The sequence below is a fragment of the Canis lupus genome, chromosome 3 (genome assembly GCF_048164855.1).
Source record: "Canis lupus baileyi chromosome 3, mCanLup2.hap1, whole genome shotgun sequence".
Classification (NCBI taxonomy): Eukaryota; Metazoa; Chordata; class Mammalia; order Carnivora; family Canidae; genus Canis; species Canis lupus.
In genome coordinates, this window is record NC_132840.1 from 69,248,441 (window position 1) to 69,267,283 (window position 18,843).

Below are 18,843 nucleotides of genomic sequence, written 5' to 3' on the forward strand. Positions count from 1 at the left end.
TGCTCTCCAACTTTTGTGAGGACATAAAGAAAAAGTAAAACTTGTCACACAAGAGGGACTTAGGGTGGATGGAAATAGCAGTTGGGAAAGTATGATTCATAAAGGTTCTCTAGGAGGAATAAATTTGAAATGCGAGTCATACATGGTTTAAACGTCTTTTTTCCTCTCTGTTTTTGAATGTATATGAAAATGCAGACACTGGCACTTAAAACCTAAGCAATGATCATAATATGTGCATACTTGTGCACATGGTCCCTAGGTTTGGTCACTGCAGCCAGTGAACTAAAATAAGTCTGCGTGGTTGTATTAGACGTGAAAGGCTGTGTCATGCTGCCTAACACACCCCAAATTTTTGTAGGCGAAAACAAAAAAGGTCTATTGCTCACTCATGCTCCATGTCCACTGAAGCAAATCACCTAGTCAGAGAGAAGTGCCATTTACCATGAGCCTGGGAAGAGAAATACTGGAATCTTTGCCCACAGCCCAGTGACCACCCATGGCTTACTAAGATCTCTGACATTTTTTAAAAAGATTTATTTGTTTTTATGATAGACAGAGAGAGAGAGAGAGAGAGAGAGGCAGAAACACAGGAGGAAGGAGGAGCAGGCTCCATGCTGGGAGCCCGATGCGGGACTCGATCCCGGGACTCCAGGATCACGCCCTGGGCCAAAGGCAGGTGCCAAACCGCTGAGCCACCCAGGGATCCCCGATCTCTGACATTTTAAAGCAATCCATCTATCAAGTAAATTTACCCTAAAACATATTTTGCGACTGTAACAATGTTTGTCTTCCAAGATGGACCTCTCTGGGAAGGTTGACGCAGAGAAACTGTAAACACCCTTATTCCCTTTCCATCTAGAATAACTTCAGTTGGAGCCTTCTTGCAATCTCCCTCCACGCAGAGCAAGAAATTAACTCATTTATTCGGCAAATCTAAATTTAGCTCCAACTAAGTGTCAGGTGCTGGGAATTACTAAGACAAACTAAAACAAAAGTCCTACTCCCAAGAGATCCACAGTCTAGTTACCCTGTTGGATCAGAGGGCTGGGGCTTAGAGCAAGGTCTTGGCTCCATAGAGATCCATGTAGGCTCCATCAAGATGGAAGAGACTTCTCAAGATGTCACAAGTGTACGTGGCTGCTGAGTATCATTATACCTAGCTTGACCTAAGAGCAAACATACTTGCCCTCTCCTTGACATCCCTCCTGCCCAGGGATTTTGCCCGGCTCTTGCCTGGGTTCCTCCTTGCTTCCCACTCATCCTAGAGCTTCCCTCCTTGAGACCCTGTGCCCTCCCCATTTGCCTGGCTCATCTCTCACCACTCTCGCCTGAAACTTTTCTGGTTTCTCACCCATGGCACAATGCTCCCTTCCTCTGAATGTCTCCTCATTCTGTTTGCTCTGCCCAGAGCACCACACATACACACGCATGGCTTCCACGTGACCCATGCAAATTCCTATTCCTACAGGTCCTGCTTTTATTTCCCTTTATTCCTCCTTCCTTCTTCCGTAACCACTAGACCTTCACTGTGCCTATCACACTGCTCTGTAATAATCTGTTTATGCATCTACCTTCCTCACTGGACTGTGAATTCGTTGAGGACAGGGGCTGTGTCCCTGACATATGGCATGGCATCTGGATAAAGCAAATACTCCAGCAATGCTTGTTGATATTTTTGCAGCAGAGAACTAGGTTGAGGTGATCAGTAAAAGACATTCAAGCACAAAAATATCCTGTATTAGGGTAGGTATTCTGAGTATGGGAGTGGAGAGGTATCAGAAATAGGACTTCAAGGAGAAAAAAATAACTTCTAACTATAAAAATAACTTCTGACATAAAGAAAAGATTATTTATGCGCTACTCATTGTGTGGCCAACAGTCCACAGAGAGGCATCACTGAAGAATCTCGGGCCCCAGTCCCACTGAATCCAAACCTGCAACTAAGATCCCCAGGTGATTCTTATGCACAGTCCAGATTCTGAAGCACTGGTCTAATGCATACTAATCACAGCAGTAGTAATAACAGTTACTTACATTTACTGATGCTCCATGCATTGTCTAGACACTCCTCCTGTATTAAGTCCTGTACCTCTCACAGCAGTCCTATAAGACAGATACTGTTTTAACATCCTCATTTCTCAGATGAGGAAACCAAGACAGGGAGAGATTAAATACCTTGACAAGGCCATACAGCTAGGACTAGTAGATGTAGGAAAGAGAAAAAAAGATCGCCAGCACCTAGCTCAGAGAAGGTGTTTGCAAGGTGCTTAACAGTATTTTAACAAGTGCTACGAAGTGGAGAGCTGAGGTTTGAACACAGGCTGACTAGTCCTAGAGCCCCTGATCACTCCACGTGTGATAAATATTTGTCAAGTTCACCTGGGGGACATTCCAGCACCTGGCACACTGTAGACCACCCACAATCGACACACAGATGCGTGAATGAATGGCTGTGGGCAGACCCCTCTGGTGTCCAGGACAGGAGTTTGGTGAAGAGTAGTGGAACAGGAAGTAAGCGATTTGGAATGAAGCCTGTCACCCCCAACATGACAAAAGGAGCCTGAGGTTGGAGACTCTGCCTGTGAGTCCTCAAGAACTCCCAGCCTGAGGTGAAAAGAGGGTGATACTAACAGCAATAACCTGTCCCTGGTTTTTGTTTCCATCAGTGCCCACAGGCTCCATGGTCACTGGAAAGGAAGCTGTGTCTTTCTGAGAATGTCCGGGGTGTGGCTGGCACAAGCAACCCTGCACTGCCAGACACTTCCACTCTGCTTACTTCTCAGGGGGTATGTCAGTCCCTGGGAGCAGCTGCTGTGACTCTACTGCTGGGCCCCAGGCCCTACTGCCTCCTGCCGCTGCTGAGTATATAAGAAGGACTCCACTGAAGCTGCACCTGCTCTGCTGCCAAGTGAACGCCCTGGCCCCTGTGTACTCCACTCCACCGGGGGTGTTCCCAAGCAGTAGTGACACATACCAACGCCTTCTGGAGATTTCCATCAAGCAGCCCCCTGTTCTCCAGGAGGCTGAAATATGCATCCTGCCGTTTCTAGGCCACAGCACAGAGTCCACAGACTCTACTCAACCCATGTTGGATCCAGCTGGCCATGTCTGGAGCCCTCTGCCCTCCTGGTAAGTTTCAACCCCAGGGGCTCCTCATCCCCTACCCAACAGGTTTCTGAAACAGACCCACAAATTTGCCAAGAAGTCCCACGTGTTTCTGAACATTAGTTTAAGCTCAAGATGGAACCTTTCCCAAAATTTGCTTTCTTCCCCTTTTCAACCCAGCACACTAACACTGAACTTTTGTTTTAAAAAAACAGACTGGAATCTCTTTAAAACGGTGTATGCATTCGAAGATGCATGCTCACTGTAGGTCTCACGTTTACCAGTAAGCAAAACCGGATTCACAGCCAAGCCTGTCTCTCCCAAGCCCACCGCAGGTTGTCCCCCTCTTTGGGCCAGGGATAGTAAGCTGATGGGAGTGATACCCCGACCTTAGAGGAAAAAGAGGCGAAACCCTGGCGCAGGCTCAGGGACCTGCTTGTGCTTCCCGGGGAGGCCCGGCTACCAGCTCCGCGGACACCTAGCAGCGAGCTCGCTGCGGAACCCCAGCGCCGGCCACGCCCACTCCCGCGCTAGCCACGCCCACTCCCGCGCTGGCCACGCCCCCGGCCCGTCCGCGCCCGCCCACTGCCGCCATTTCCTGTCCGGCCCGGGGCGTGTCAGGTCAGTGTGGCGGCGTGGCCCGGGGTCTGCCCTGCGATGTGGTGCGGATCTGGCCGTCAGCGCCGAGCAGAGGATGCTGTGTGGGACCCGGCGGCAGAAGGGCCCGTGTCGGCCGTGGCGGGGTCCTCCGCTTCCGGCATGGGGGCCGGTGGACGCTGCAGAGCGGTTGCCAGGCAACGGTGCCGTCGGCCCCGCCCCCTTGCGCGGGGCGGGGCGGGGCGGGGCGGCGAGCGGGCGGCCGGGTTCCCCGGGGCGCGTCTCCTGGGCGGCGGAGGGCTGGGCGCGGGCTGCGTGTTCTTACACCCGGGCAAGTGCTGCATCTTCCTTCTGCCCCGACCACCTGGGGCAGGTCAGCTCGCTTCACTAGGCCTCGGTGCTGTATGTTAGAGCCGGAAGGAGCCCTAGCTCGCTTAATGAAGCCACACGTCCCCACCCCCGTTTTGCAGATAAGGGCGCCTCGCCTTTACCGCTCGTTGCACGCCTGGTGCTTTCAGTTAACCCCCTCTCGGTTCCTATTACCGTTTCCATAGACTGAGTTAGGCTGAGAGAGGTTGGTGGCTTGAGCTGAGGTCCCACAGCTTGCAACTGATGGAGTCTCCGGGTCGCATAACTCCCACCTTGCTCGCGGCAGAGTTCAGATTTCCAGGTAGCGGGGCTTACGCAACGGCACTACCACTAAACCTAGCCATAAATCCTAAACCTAGCCATAGATCAGAATCAGCCCAAGAGAGTTTAAAATTAGCCATACCTGGGTACCCTGGCAAGTTGACTGTGAAGCTTTGGTGCTAGGAGGAGTCTGTGTATTTAACAAGTTTTTGCCTGGTTTTTATGGTCTGTGGATGAACTTCGGGAACTACTGGGTATACCACGAAGCCTGTTTACTCACAAACCACAGAGAAGTAATACATCTAAAGTACCCAGAAGGAGAAGAGATGCTGGTGCACGGCGGCATCGAGTTCTGATCCCTTCGGCCCATTTTTAGCTTCTCTTCGCTCATCAGAAACAAGCCACAGGCTTATATTTTAAACTAAGTTTGGACAGTGAAATGCAAATACTCCAGTTCCTGATTACTAGTCGCACAGCCAGGTCCAGGCTTCGGGCTGGGTGGGCCTTTCATGACCAGAGTCAAGCGTTAGTGTCCTTCTCTATTCCTGCTAGCCTGTCAGCCTCTGGCCTCCTGCCCTCCTTTACACCAGGTCCCAGAATCACAGCAGTTGATGTTGGCTTTTTCTTTTCTTTTTTTTTTTTTTTTAAGATTTTATTTATTTGTTTAAGAGAGAGAGAGAGAGACAGCGCCAGAGAGCACAAGCAGGGGGAACAGCAGAGGGAGGAGAAGCAGGCTCCTGGCAGAGCAGGGAGTCCGATGTGAGACTCGATGCCAGGACCCTGGGATCATGACCTGAGCCAAAGGCAGACGCTTCACCAACTGAGCCCCCCCAGCCCCCCCAGAATGTTGGCTTTGGAGAAACATTTCGCAGAGCAATTTTCCCACTGGAAGAGAGGGTTGACAGCTTTCCAGAAGCATCACCACAAATAATGAGTATCCCTTGGCCTTAATAGCAATCAGAGTGAAATAGATCACCCTGCTGTTATTCATGACATTTATGAACACAAATCCATCTTAAAAATAATCACTTGGCTCTTGGTTTTAGAAGCCTAATAAGCCTGATAAATTCTGTTTAGTGTTTTATTAGTATTAATTTCATCACTTATGCCGCCTCCCCCAGGTGTTCTGGTTCACAATGGCTGATGAGGAAGATTTGCAGAAATTTCTTAAAAATGTGGATGAAATCAGTAAGTACCAGTAAATCATAAACAAATTAAATTCTACATTGGCGAGGTGGAGTGACTGAAGAGAAATGATCACTCTGAGTTAGTTCCCAGGCTGCCTGATAGGTTTATGACTCTAAGGGAAAATGTAATTGAAATTAAACAGAAGGGGTATTGAGAAGCAAGTAATATTAGAGCCTGGGGTAGTATTTTGTGGCTGTTAATTGGTATTAGAGAAGCCATTAACATTCTGGTTGGAATTGAGACTGACAGCCCTCCTCCATATTTTGTCCCCTTCTGTGTGGAATCCACATCAAAGGAGCCTAGCTGTTCCCTCTGAGATCACTCAGGAACCTTGTAGATCATTCTGGAATCCCTCTTATTTTAGGGCAGAGCCATTTCTGATTTTGAGCTGCAGGGGCAAAATCAATTGGCTTTCCCTCAGAGTCCATCTCATTACATGGATGGCTCATGGCTGTCATACCCCAGTCTCTAGGGAAGAAGTCCTCTCCTTCCCCAGCTCAGACAGGTGGGATCTCAAAGGACCTTCTGTGATCCCACAAATCACATTCAAGAGATTCCCAAGCAACTGGTTTCTACTCAGACTTGAGGGAGCTCGTTTGATGATGGAAACAGGCAAACCAACAATCAAACAAACCTTACATATCCAATGGAAATATGTTGAAATTGCTCCTTCCGGCAGGCTGTTTGAGCCCAGAGGACTAAAATGGTTTTAAAAATAGTTTGGGTAACTTGATAACAGACACATCCATAATGCATCCTTTATGATCATCCACAGGCTCTCCTCTGCCCCTCCCTAAATGTTGTTCTGCAGAGTTCTGGCATTGGCCAGCTTGCTGCTCACATTTGTCTTCGGGTGCTCTAGTTCAGGGACATGGATTTTCCTGCAGCCTGTCTACTCACCACCCCCACATCTCTCTTGAGCCTCAGACTCTGCACCAGCTGTCCTATCCGTAGCACCCCACCAACACCACAAACTTAATGCGTCCAAAATCCAGTGATCATTGCTCTGCCCCTTTGCCCTCTTCCTCCCAAATAAAACCTACTTCTCCTACCTTCCTCTTCATTCTAGTCTCAGTTGGTGGCAAGTCCAGAAGTTTACAAGTCACCTTGGATTCATGCCACCCCTCACCCTCACGTTCAATCCGCCATCCAGTTCAGCTTCTCCAGCTCTGTCCTCCCTGCCCTTCCCTTTGTTCCGGTTCTCTGACCCAGACTGTTTCAACAGCCCCCTGATTGTTGTTCCTGCCTCCAGGCTTGAGCTCCCCACAGAGTAATGTATCTCAAATGCAAATCTGACCCAGACACTTCTCTGCTTGGATTCTCTCAGCAGCCACAATAAACTTCAAGCTCTCATCGGGGACTTAAGTCCTCCCATGACCTTGTCCTTCCCTCTTGCCTCTCCCTCTCTCTCACTTGAGCAGCAGCAAACTGCTTCTGGTTCCCCACACATCCTCTGATGGTTTACACACTGCATGTTGCCTCTGTTGTTTCCTCTGCTTCCCCTTCTTTCTTTACCTGGCTTGCTTTCATTCATGCTCAGCGTTCTTCAGGTACCATCTATCGCAGCATCGGCCGTTAGGACTCTCTGTGGTAATGGAAACGTCCTGTAACCTACACGGTCCACTCTGGCAACCCATAACCCCATGCAGCTGTGAACCTTTGAAAAGTGGCTAGTGCTACCCAGGAGCTGACTTTCTAATTTTCTTTCATTTACAATTAGTTTAAATTTGGTAGCCACGTGTACAGGTTCTGTACATTCATTTCCTAGGCTCTTGCTATGTACTAAGTATTGCTAGGCTCTGGAGACTACAGGAACAATAACCAAGAACTCCCTTTCTTCCTGGTATCTAGAGCCCAGTGGAGAGAACAGATATGAAACAAATGATCTCTAGTGTGATGTGTGATACAAAGAGAGATTTGCAAAGTATAAGACACTAACTCAGTTTACAAGTTGTATTAGTCTGGTTGGGCTGCTGTAACAAAAGACCACCGGCTGGATGGCTCACAAGTAGAAACTTCCTTTCTATGGTTCTGGAAGTGCAAGATGGAAGCATCAGCAGGTTTGATTTCTCCTGAGGCCTCTCTTCTTGGCTTGGAGATGACTGCCTTCTCACTGAGTCCTTACGTGGCCTTTTCTCTGTTGTACACATCCCAGTGCCTCTTCCTGTTCTTGTAAGGACACCAGTCCAGTTTGTTTAGGGCCCCATCCTTATGACCTAATTTAACCTTAATTACTCCTTTAAAGGCTCTCTATCAGTAGTCACACTGGGGGGCTAAGGTATGAGTGTATGAATGGAGTGAGGGCCACACTACAGTCCATTACAGGAGTTTTATAAGGTTTTATAAGTTTTATAAGTTTCCTAAAGCATGAGATTTAAGCAAAAATCTGAAGTGTGAATAGGAGTCAGTGGGGCACTGGGAAGAGAGCAAGGGGATATTCTAAGTAGAGAGAAAGTAGGTACGAAAACTGGGAGTTCAAGACCACAGTGCCTTTAAGAACCTGGAGGCATATAAAGCTCTGTAAGGCTGGTGAGAAGAGATAGCAGAGAGAAGGTCCCATCTGAGTCAAGAAAGGCGAGATCAGGGAAGACTTTGGAAGCCACAATGGGGAATTCATATTCACCCTGCGAGCAATTGGAGGGTTGACTCAGTGCGGGGACATGATCAGATTTACACCTTAGAAAAGTCATTCTGGTCATGGCAAGGATGGATGTAGAGATAAGCACATGGAAGGGAAGGAGGACAGATGCTGGAAGCCCAGGCAGGAGGCTGTTAGGACGCTCCAGGGAAAAGAGACCGGCTGGGTTTAGAGTTGTAGCAGAAGGAATGGGCACGAGTAGATGGACTTGAGATGTAATCAGGATTTACTTGACAAGCTTTCGAGTTTGATGGCTACAAGGGCAGAGAGAGAACAAAGACTCAAGAATGAGTCTTAAAAGTTTTGAGTCGAATGCCAGGTGGATGGTGTGGCCATCTGCTGAGATGCAGGACATTTGGGGGAAGAACATTCTGGTGATTAGAGATTTGGGGAGAGGGGTGCACTCAGAGGGGAAGGAGGACAGGCAGGTCAGGATTGATGAGTTAGACATCACAGCGAAGATGTTCAGAGGGCACTTGGCTTTGCAAGTCTGAGCCCAGGAGAGAATAGAGCTGAGCATGTCCATTGAGGAGGCCCTGGCTTATACATGGTATTTAGAGCCATGGCAGAGAATGGGAATACCTAGGGAACTGGTCCTTGAAGAGAGAAGATGGCTTAGGCAGTGCCTTAAGGCTCACCCAGTTTAGAAGGTGGGTGGGACGGGGGAGCAGGAGCAGGCGAAGGAGACCAAAAGCAATGGCCAGAGAGGTAGGAGGGTGACCACAGGTTTATCCTGTGTCCTTAAAAGACTGATTTTTTTGTCTCTTCTTTGTTCATTTTGTTTCTTAAGTTCCACATGAATGACATCATATGGTATTTGTCTTTATCTGGTTTCTCTCAGCATCATACTCTCTCTCTAGCTCCATCCATGTTGTTGCAGATGGCAAAACCTCATTCTTTTTTTATGGCTCAGTGATATTCCATATACCTGGCTATTGTAAATATTGCTGTAATAAACACAAGGCTGCATATATCTTTTCAAATTGGAGTTTTTGTGTTCTTTGGGTGAATAGCCAGTAGTAGAATTACTGGATCACAGAGTAATTCTTGTTCTAATTTTTTGCACCAGTTTGTATTCCCACCGACAATGCACAAGGGCTCCCTTGGTTGGAGGCAGTTTTTTAAAATCCGTGGGAGAAGGATAAGATGACTTGCTTGGGTGTGATACCGTGACTTATAATAAAAAATACATATTTTTATCTTTGTCCCTGTGCCTGGCAAAGAACTCCTAAAACTCTTGGAACTTCTAAGTGATAAGACAGATAAAGTCATCTTTATATTCATGACAAACCCCTTTCAATCACTTCTGAGCTCATGCAAATGAGTGACTTTTGGAATGAGTGAGGATGGGTGCTGGTTGCCAGGGGAACCAACCCTGTGATAAAGTTCCAACCCCCTGGGAAGGCGAGAGAGACCCAAAGTTGAATTAATTGTCAATGGTCAATAATATTTTAATCAGTCCTATATAGTGATGCTTCCATAAAGCCCCCAAAGGACCAAGATCAGAGAGCTTCCAGGTTGGCAAATGGAGATTTTGGGGGTGGGATTCACTCAGAGAGCCTGGAAGCTCTGCACCACCTTCTCATGTACCATCTCAAGCCCTATCCACCCCTTGCATTTGGCTGTTCCTGAGTTGTATCCTTTTAAAAAAACTGATGATCTAGTAAGTAAAATGTTTCTCTGAGTTCTGTGAGCTGCTCTAGCAAATTAATCAAACCAGAGGCGGAGAAGGTGGTGGGACCGTCTGAGCTAGCCATTAGGGCAGAAGCATAGGTGACAACCCGGACTTGCAACTGGCATGTGAAGTGGGAAGTGGAGAGTAGGTGGTCTCATGGCACTAAGCCCTTGACCCGTGGGATGTGACACTACGTCAGGTAGATGGTATCAGAATTGAGTTGAGTTATAAGACACCGAGCTGGGGTCAGAATTGCATGGTGATGTGGGGGAAAACCACACATGGGCACTGGTGTCAGAACCATACTAGGCTAGCAGTAGGCTTGCTGGACAACATTGCAGAGCCAGTTATGTTAGGACCAGCTCTCACTGGTGTCCATCTGTCTTTATCTGTACTCCACATCCATAACAAAGGCCTAGAAAAGTGGGAAGTTGGATTTGGAGTTGTTTTGTCTGGCAGGTAGGTTGGGAGGGTGAGGGAGTTCAGTATGTGGACAGGTGGCCGGCCGAGTGATGGATCATGGGATTTGAGCTGAGCAGGCCATAAAGTGAAGACTGGGAAGGAGAGCTTTTAAGTCCTTCATCAGGTTCCACACTCAGTGCGCAGTTCCCTTAAGATTTTCTCTCCACTTTCTCCTCTGCCCGCCCCCAGGCTCCCTCACTCACTCCAAAATAAATAAATAAATCTTAAAAAAAAAAATTAATGGATTTCATGCTTGAAAGTTGATGTGCTTAAATGTGCTCACCACACATGCAAAAATTGAAATTACATGAGGAGATGGATGTGCTAACTAACCTTATTGTGGGATCACTTCACCATAGGCCGGTGAATCAGATCATCTCACTTGTGTACCTTCTCCTTGCACAATGTTGCATGTCAGTCATATGGCAACAAAGCCAGAGAAACAAAAGTTCTTCCCTGTGAATGTTCTGCACCATTCCTGAGTTGTTTCCTTTTGAAGACCTTGTTTGGATGTTTCACTTCTGATTTCTACACCTCCAGCCAGTTTAATCCAGGAGATGAATTCTGATGACCCACGCATACAGCAGAAAGCTATCCTGGAGACAGAACAGAGGCTACTGTATACAGAGGAGGTCCCGGAGGAGGATGGGTGCCGGACCACCCTGAACAAGACGACGATCAACCGTTCACAAGCTCCCATGGAGGTTTCTTTCTCTATTATGGGGTTATATAAGCAGATGCAGAGAAGAGGTCTACATTGGAGCAGAGGAAATGCTAGTTTAACCTCAAACTATCTGGAGAGGCTGAAATAGTCTCGCATTTTTAATTTTTTAAAAGATTTTATTTATTCATGAGAGACACAGAGAGAGAGGCAGAGACACAAGCAGAGGGAGGAGCAGGCACCCTGATGTGAGACTTGATCCTGGATCCTAGGATCACACCCTGAGACAAACGCAGCTGCTCAACCACTGAGCCACCCAGGGATCTCAGTCTTGCGCTTTTTAGACTCACTAGATTTATTTTCCATAATGAAGTATAAACTCTGATTTTTTTTCTTTGTCTTTCTGAGTCATCTTTAAACAATGGGTTTATTTTAATGAAAATTTGGCCTCTCCCCCCGCCCCTGAGCTCATGAGCAATATTTAAGCTGTACTGTAAAGGTAATATGTTCTGCCTCATATTTCCAACTCCTACAGCCACAGCTGGGGTCTCTTGACCTGCTCACTCCATTACAGCTGTGCCCTTAATCAGATCTCCTGGTTGAAAGCAAGCCCTATGAAATTGGGGCCCTTCAGTATTGATGGTTAGAGGAAATGACCCTACTTCCCCCTTGTAAGGGATCTGCCTTCTTGGTTCGTCTATGTATAAGTCAGAGAATGGTTTTTGAAATCTGTTTTTTTGTTTTCATGATAACCTGTGCCCTGCAGAATGCAGATGAGATAAACTCAGGTAAGGACAGCATCTCTCTTCCTAATGTGTGTTATTTATTTAGGATCAGTGTTTATTGATTATAGCTCCCAGACCCTTAAATGATAGCCTCTGGGCTTACAAAGAACCCATGAACAAAAACCAACTGATCAGCCAATTCTCTTACTAGTCAGAGGGGATAGCACTCAGAGGCTTTTCTCTATTTTCTCCTGGCCAGGCTTTTGTAAGCTGAATTCAGCTTTTTTTTATCATCCAATTTACTCTTAGCTGCTCAAGGGATCTGGGTAGCTTGTCTGTTGCCCAGCTCAGAAGCTCATTATGCTAAAGGGAACAAAAAAGTCTGCCTTTAAAGAAAAACTTTAAAAGGCAATAATTCAAATGTGAAGCATAGACATAGCCATCATGCATAATAATACATCACACAGATTACCATTTAATGTCAAATTAAGAAAATTGTCATTTATTTGCCTCAGAATCTGTGTGCATGTGTGTGTCTGTGTGTGCATGCATATGTGTGTGTGTGCTCCCATATGTATGCATGAGATGTGCGACTCTAAAGCTCTAAAGAAGCTTTCTTCTGAATTTGAGCTAAAGAACTGATTATAATATTTGGATTTTTCTCTTTAATACTTGAAATTACCCTGCTGTCAGAAGCCTTCTTGGCATCTATGGAGTTGGATGCAAAAGAACGTGCCAGGAGAAGAAGGGAAAACAGAGTCTTAGCAGATGGTAATTGTCAGTCTTCACTTTTCAAGAGCCGGGATGATTTGTGCAAGAAAGATCATGAGTCTGCCTGCTGATATTTGAGGATGGAGAGACTCCTGGTTGGTGGGGAAGGAGGGGGGTTCGTCATGGGCTTGAGGCCTTGGAACCAGACACAAATGACGAGTGATTGGTGTCTGTCCCCGTCCCTGTGCAGCAGGCAGGGAGCAGGATAGAGCCCTCCATCAGCCACCACTGACAGACCTCTCTCTAAAGCATCTGGGGGGTGAGGGGTACTAGAAGGGATCAGCACTGGGTGTTATCCTATATGTTGGCAAATTGAATTTTAAAAATATTTTTAAAATATTTTTTTTAAAGTTTAAAAAATTTTTATTAAATTTTTTTAAATAAAAAAATAAAATCCAAGTCAAAGGGAAAAAATAAGTAAATAAAGCATATTGAGGGACTTAGCAGATCAGACAGAGGGTGGAGGGTCCTGAGCAATCCTGGGAAAGTAGGGAGGGATGGACAGGAGGTACTGTGGGCTGGCCTGAGGCACAGAAAAGAGGTGAAAATGAAAAATGAAACAAGAAAACAAAGATGTGAGAAGGGAGAGAAGTGAAAGAAGGGGGGGTCATGTGTTTGGTGGGGTGACACACATGCAGGATGCGTCTGGCACTTGGGCACCTCCTGGCGGTGTGCATGCTGTGGGTTTGAACACTTCCACCTGGGCCAGAAACTGGCTCATTTGGCCCTCTTTATGAGACATTGAGTGTGTAAACTTGGTCTTTGTGGCACGCTTGGGAAGGTTCTGAGTTTTGAGGCAGAAACCTTTACTTTTTTTCTGAGAAGCTACTTGGGATGGGTTTGGAGAAAAGAGTCCTTAAAGAGGCCAATCCTGAAATGTTTGCAGAGAAACAAGTGACAGGCCTCCTCTGGATTGATGGAAGCTCTGACCTCTGAGGCAGAATGGCAAAGTCAGGGGAATAAAGAATGAGAGAGTTTCCCAGTGCGTGGGGAGAGCTCACCTGTGTGACTTCTGTTCTCCTAGCCCTCAAAGACAAGGGGAACAAAGCCTTTGCCAGAGGCGACTACAATGCAGCTGTCCTGTGCTACAGTGAGGGTCTGAACAAGGTGAAGGACATGAAAGTGCTGTACACCAACCGAGCCCAGGTCAGTGAGCCAGCACTGTGTCCGTGGCTGTTCTCTCAGGGGACAGTTGCCACAGAGCTTGTGAAACCAAGGATGAGACTAGATGGTAGCAGTGTTGTGCCCAACAGTGTTCAACAGGTGGTTCTGGCTGGGGTGTGGTGGAAGCTGATTCGCAGGGACCAGCACTGACACCACCGTCCAAGTTCAAGCCGCCAACTTGCATGGACAGAAGGAGGACTTGGGAAGAGCTACATAGAAACGGTCCTCTGGGAGGTACATGCCAGCTCCCACATATCACTGAGGGTAAAACCAGGGAATGAAGCAACCCATAAGGACGGATCCTGCCATCCGTGGCATGGCCATCCCCCTCTTGCTGGTAGCCTGAACTCCTCAGGGTTACTCTCAGACTCATTGTCTCAGTCCCTGTTGGATTCAGATTCCATGACCGGGGTTGGCTGGGTAGCTGATAGGCCTAAACCCAAATTCTTTTTTTTTTTAAGGTTTTATTCATGAAAGACAGAGAGAGAGAGAGAGAGAGAGAGAGAGAGGCAAAGACACGGGCAGAGGGAGAAGCAGGCTTCATGCAGGGAGCCCAACATGGGACTCGATCCCGGGTCTCCAGGATCAGGCCCTGGGCTGAAGGCAGCGCTAAACTGCTGGGCCACCCAGGCTGCCCTAGACCCAAATTCTCAGAAATTTTGAGTTTCTGAACTCCCTAATACTTCCATTTTATATCACAGATGAGCTCAGTTTCGTGGGACACCGGGTGACAACCATCATGCAGATGTTTATCATCTACTACTTAATGAAGGGACAAGGTTGATAAATCTCAGTTGAAACAAAAACCTCACATCACATGTGACCTTATCTTTGAAAAGCACCTGAGCCTGCCTGTGGTAGAGCTCTCTGTGGCTTAGGCCTGAAAAAGTGGCAGATTTATGGGCATAATCAGGAGATGTCAGCAGGACCCATTTGAGGTGCACTTGACACCATGTCGTTGACAGGAGGAGCCCTCATCAGCTCCAATTTCTGTAACTCGGGATCAGGAACGTCCTGCTGTGGGAGGTCGAAGAAGAAGGTGGAAAGCAAGAAACAGGGCATTTGGAGGCCAAGAAGTCTGAGGGTGATAGTGATTTAATGATAAATGAATCTGAGCACAGTGTAACCGTAATAGTTTGGCAGTTTGGGTAAATCAGACTACAGTCGATTTGCCGCTTGCTTAGCCCCATTTCTGGAGAAAAATTGATATGGGGAGTCAATTTGGTAAATAAAATGGCAAGAGGTTTACTTAGTGGTCATTGGCATTTCATCCCCCTAACGAGATTATAAACTTTTCCATATACTTTCCCCCTCCATGCTCTATTTATAATAGATGTTTAATAAATCCTTGTTAAGTTACCTAAACTGAAGGAACAATCAGTCCATTTAAGGGAACTAAGTTTCTGTTGACACTTTGAAAGAAGCATTCAAATGCAAGCAATTAATATGATAATTGTAATTCGTTTTTACTTTTCCCCAGATTTGGTCTCCAAGCATTTTCCTACTGGGGCTTTTCCAGTCTTGTTACTTCGAAGTTATTTGAAAGTAGTAAAATTGAACTGCTTTTAAAATGTTACGTAATTCAGATTTATATCTAGTTCAGATGGTCTCCACACTGATCTGTCTAAATTAGTTACATTTTTTACTGTACTCAGGTTTAAGCAGCACTTTGATGAGATTCTGGAGAATCACATTAAGAATGGGTGTGGATAAAAATAAGCAAATGTAATGAAGAGCTTTGGGGAAGTAATTCCTCTCAGCTTTCCCCGAAGAGAAAGCTTATTGAGAGACAAATAAATGCAAAATGTGCTGCCTGGTGTTATGAACCACCGAATCACCACTGACTATTTTTAAAATGCCTCCCCTGTTTGTATGCAGTGTTAGAAAACACTTAATAAGGAGCCTGTGAATTGAGTGTTGCTGCTTGCTAGAGAAAAAAAGCAAAAAAAAAAAAAAAAAAAAAAAAAAAAAAAAACCCAAAACCTACCCTTTCATCTCTCTGTTTTTCTCCTGGAGTTAATGTTATGATCAATAGATTGCTGGTGTAATTTAGATAAATCAGTAGTTTAATTGCCATTTGGAAAAGTAGTTCTTTTTAAAATGTGGAAAAGCCAAAGAGAACAGGGAATTTATAGGGTTTTGAATCCAAGCCTTAAACAAAAAGAAAAAGAAAAAGAAAAAGAAACAAAGAAAGAAAAAGTAAAAAGCCGTGTAGAGAAATTGTTGGAGCCCACGTATGCATTTTCAGAGTCTGTATGTCTCCTGAATAGCAATGTCACGGAACTGTGGCTTCGTTTGTTTGTCTAAAAGGATGCTGAGTCTCCTCCTCGCATCCTCTGATTTTCAAATGAAATCCCAAGCCCCAGGGGAAAGGATGGTGCTTTATGGAATGGACAGTTCAAAGAGTGGTTATCTTCAATTAGTACAGAACCCGAGTTAATGAAAGCACTATACAGCAGCTCCCTTTCTATCTGTGTGAAAAGCTGTATGGCTAGTGCTTGCTCTCTCCTCACGTAGGATGAATGCTTAGATCCCCTGTAATTGGCTTGACCACGTAAATATCTCATGAGAGTTCTTGATGAGAATGTCACGGTGCCCTAGGACAGTTTAGATCAGGGGCAAACCTACACATGTATCAGCTCTAGTTGGGGTGACTCATGAGGGCTCTGGGAAAACCTCTCATCCTCCAGGTACCTGGTTTTCCTTTTTTACACCAAAGTGATCATTGCTGCTTCCTGGGAACTTTCCAAAAGAAGAGTGCGTAAAGTCTATTTAGTTCATCTTGATAAGAACTGATTGACCGCTGTGTGTCCAATAATTAATCCAGAGGTAGAGGAGCTGTTATGCTTGCTGTCACACAGCCCTTCGTTACTTTATGTGCCATTAGTTCTTTGAGACTATAAATGAACTCAATTCAGTTTAGATTGAGCGGATCCCAGGATTCTGAGTCAATTCTTGATTTTCAAGATTTTCCCCAATTCTAAGGGATCCCAAAAGAGGCCCCTGGGGCTTTTGGCACCGATGGATCATAGTGATGGTCTGACCTTTAAGTGTCAGCCCGTTTTCTCCATCTCTGCCTTCTTGCTGTGCTTATTTTATTTATTTATTTATTTTTAACGATTTTATTTATTTATTCATGAGAGACACACACATACACACACACACAGAGAGAGGCAGAGACACAGGCAGAGGGAGAAGCAGGCTCCATGCAGGGAGTCTGATGTGGGACTCGATCCCGGGACTCCAGGATCATGCCCTGGGCCGAAGGCAGGTACTAAACCACTGAGCCACCCAAGGATCCTCTCTTGCTGTGCTTATGAGGCAAGAGCAGAACTTTATCTTTTTTTTTTTTTTTGTAGTAATAGCTTTATTGAGATATAATTGACATAACATGCATTTCACCCATTTGAAGTGTACAACTCCGTGTTTTTCACATGGAGTTGTGCAACCATCACCATAAGCAATTCTAGAACATTTTCAGGATCCCAAAAAGAAACCCCATGCCCTCGGAGTAGTCCCTACCCCTCCCAGTCCTCCCGTCCACCCCTACCCTCAGCCCAAGGCAACCACAAATTGGCTTTATATCTCCATAGAAAGAATGTCTGTTCTGGACATTTCATATCAATGATGTCATGTGGTATTTTTCCTTTTGTGTCTGGCCTCTTTCTTGTAACATGTTGTCAAGACTCATGCATGCTGTAGTATATATCAGTGCTTCCTTCCTTTTTATTGCCAAATAATACACCATTGTATGGATGGACCACATTTTATTTATCAATTCATTAGTTGATAGACATTTGAACTGTTTCTGACTTTTGGCTCCTATGAATAATGCTGCTATGAACACCTGTGCACAAGTTTTTATGTGCACATATGTATACACCGAGGAGTGGCGGGATCATTTGGTAACTCTGTGTTTAACCCTTTAAAGAACTGCCAGACTGTCCTACCAAAGTGTCTCTACTTTATATTCCCACCAGCTATGTATGAGGGTTCTGATTTTTCTACACTCTCACCAATGCTTGCTACTATCTTTTTAATGCCCTTTATCATTTGATTTCCTTCTGGAACATCCACAGTGAGGTAGACTCTAGAAGCCAGCTCTTTCTTTGTAGATGTATTTCACATGCTACGTATTTTCTTTTGCCTTTCCAAATCCTTCTCTGCCCTGCCTTCTGTACCCTGGGGGGCTGACTCTGTGGACTAGTCCCCTGACTTATCAGCTTTCTAGCTTGCATTTGGCTTCAGCCAGTGAGATCAGAAGGAAGGAAGGGAGTGAGAGTCGGGGTATTTATTCTCCCACCTGCAGCTCCTCTAAAGACCTCAGCTCCCCTCGGCAGCACTGTTCACAAAGCTGTCCTCTCCTGTTCGCCTATGGCTCATCCCGCCCCTTCAATCCCCTGCTGCCAGCCTTGGGGTTCTGTAACATTCCTGCTGGTTTCCCTGAGCCTTGCCTTTACCTTCTCAGTAGTTCCTTCATTAAACTCAGCCAGTGTCGAGGTGCCATCCATCCCCAGCTGGCACCCCGACCGGCACAGGTGGTGGCCGGTCACCTCTCATCACCTGTCTCTCGTTGGACTGCTCTTTCTATGTTAACTGGAGACCGTTTGCCTCAGAAGTATGTGTGAACATAGCCATTTGTGTCGTTACAGGCTTATCTAAAACTCGGGGACTACCAGAAGGCAATAGTGGATTGTGAGTGGGCTCTGAAGGTAAGAAGAGAGATCCTTTTCCACATGATGGAGTCAGGCTGGCAGGGCCGGGTCCAGAAGTGAACGCGGGAGAGCCACCAGTGTTTCCTGGTGGCTGGGCTGTGAGCTCTGCAGTCAGGCCTGACCTTCCTGATCTGTAGAACAGGACCCGTAGACTTGTCGAAGGGTCCTGGTGAGGTGTGTAGAGCACTGGGCTCACAGGAAGTACTCCAGAGGAGCTCATGCTGGGGTTGCAAGGTTTATATCGCCAGGGCTCAGCCCTTACTGCTGTTTGGGGGCGCTCTGCTTCCTGTGGAGGTGGGAGCGCCTCCTTCTAGTTTCTAGAACCAGCCATGGGAACGTGTTCTGCAGTGTTGCTGTTCTTCCCCACCAGTTTGTGCTTTCCTCCTGCTCTAGTAATTTGGCACATTTATGGTGAAATAATCAGAAGACATAATTGCCATTGTTCAGCCTGGAGACTGCCAGTCAGGACTCGGGCAGACCTCAGAATGCTGTGCATGGTGTTTCCTCTGAAA

General features: G+C 46.3%; 1 protein-coding gene across 5 annotated transcripts in view; it reads left to right on the forward strand.

The window, feature by feature from the left end:
- The first annotated feature begins 3,649 nt into the window (after window positions 1-3,649).
- The window catches only part of TTC12 (tetratricopeptide repeat domain 12), a 45,059-nt gene continuing 29,865 nt past the window's right edge, over window positions 3,650-18,843 (forward strand). For 2 of the 5 annotated variants that reach the window (XM_072822043.1, XM_072822045.1), the window contains exons 1-7: window positions 3,650-3,726; window positions 5,454-5,520; window positions 10,836-10,999; window positions 11,723-11,744; window positions 12,375-12,452; window positions 13,477-13,598; window positions 18,269-18,328. In XM_072822043.1, coding sequence (XP_072678144.1) covers window positions 5,469-5,520; window positions 10,836-10,999; window positions 11,723-11,744; window positions 12,375-12,452; window positions 13,477-13,598; window positions 18,269-18,328 — 498 coding nt within the window. In that variant the 5' untranslated portion in view covers window positions 3,650-3,726; window positions 5,454-5,468. Of the gene's footprint in view, window positions 3,727-4,052; window positions 4,076-4,153; window positions 4,373-5,453; window positions 5,521-10,835; window positions 11,000-11,722; window positions 11,745-12,374; window positions 12,453-13,476; window positions 13,599-18,268; window positions 18,329-18,843 lie in introns of those variants that run through there. The other 3 variants (XM_072822046.1, XM_072822047.1, XM_072822044.1) reach the window with 3 other exon arrangements.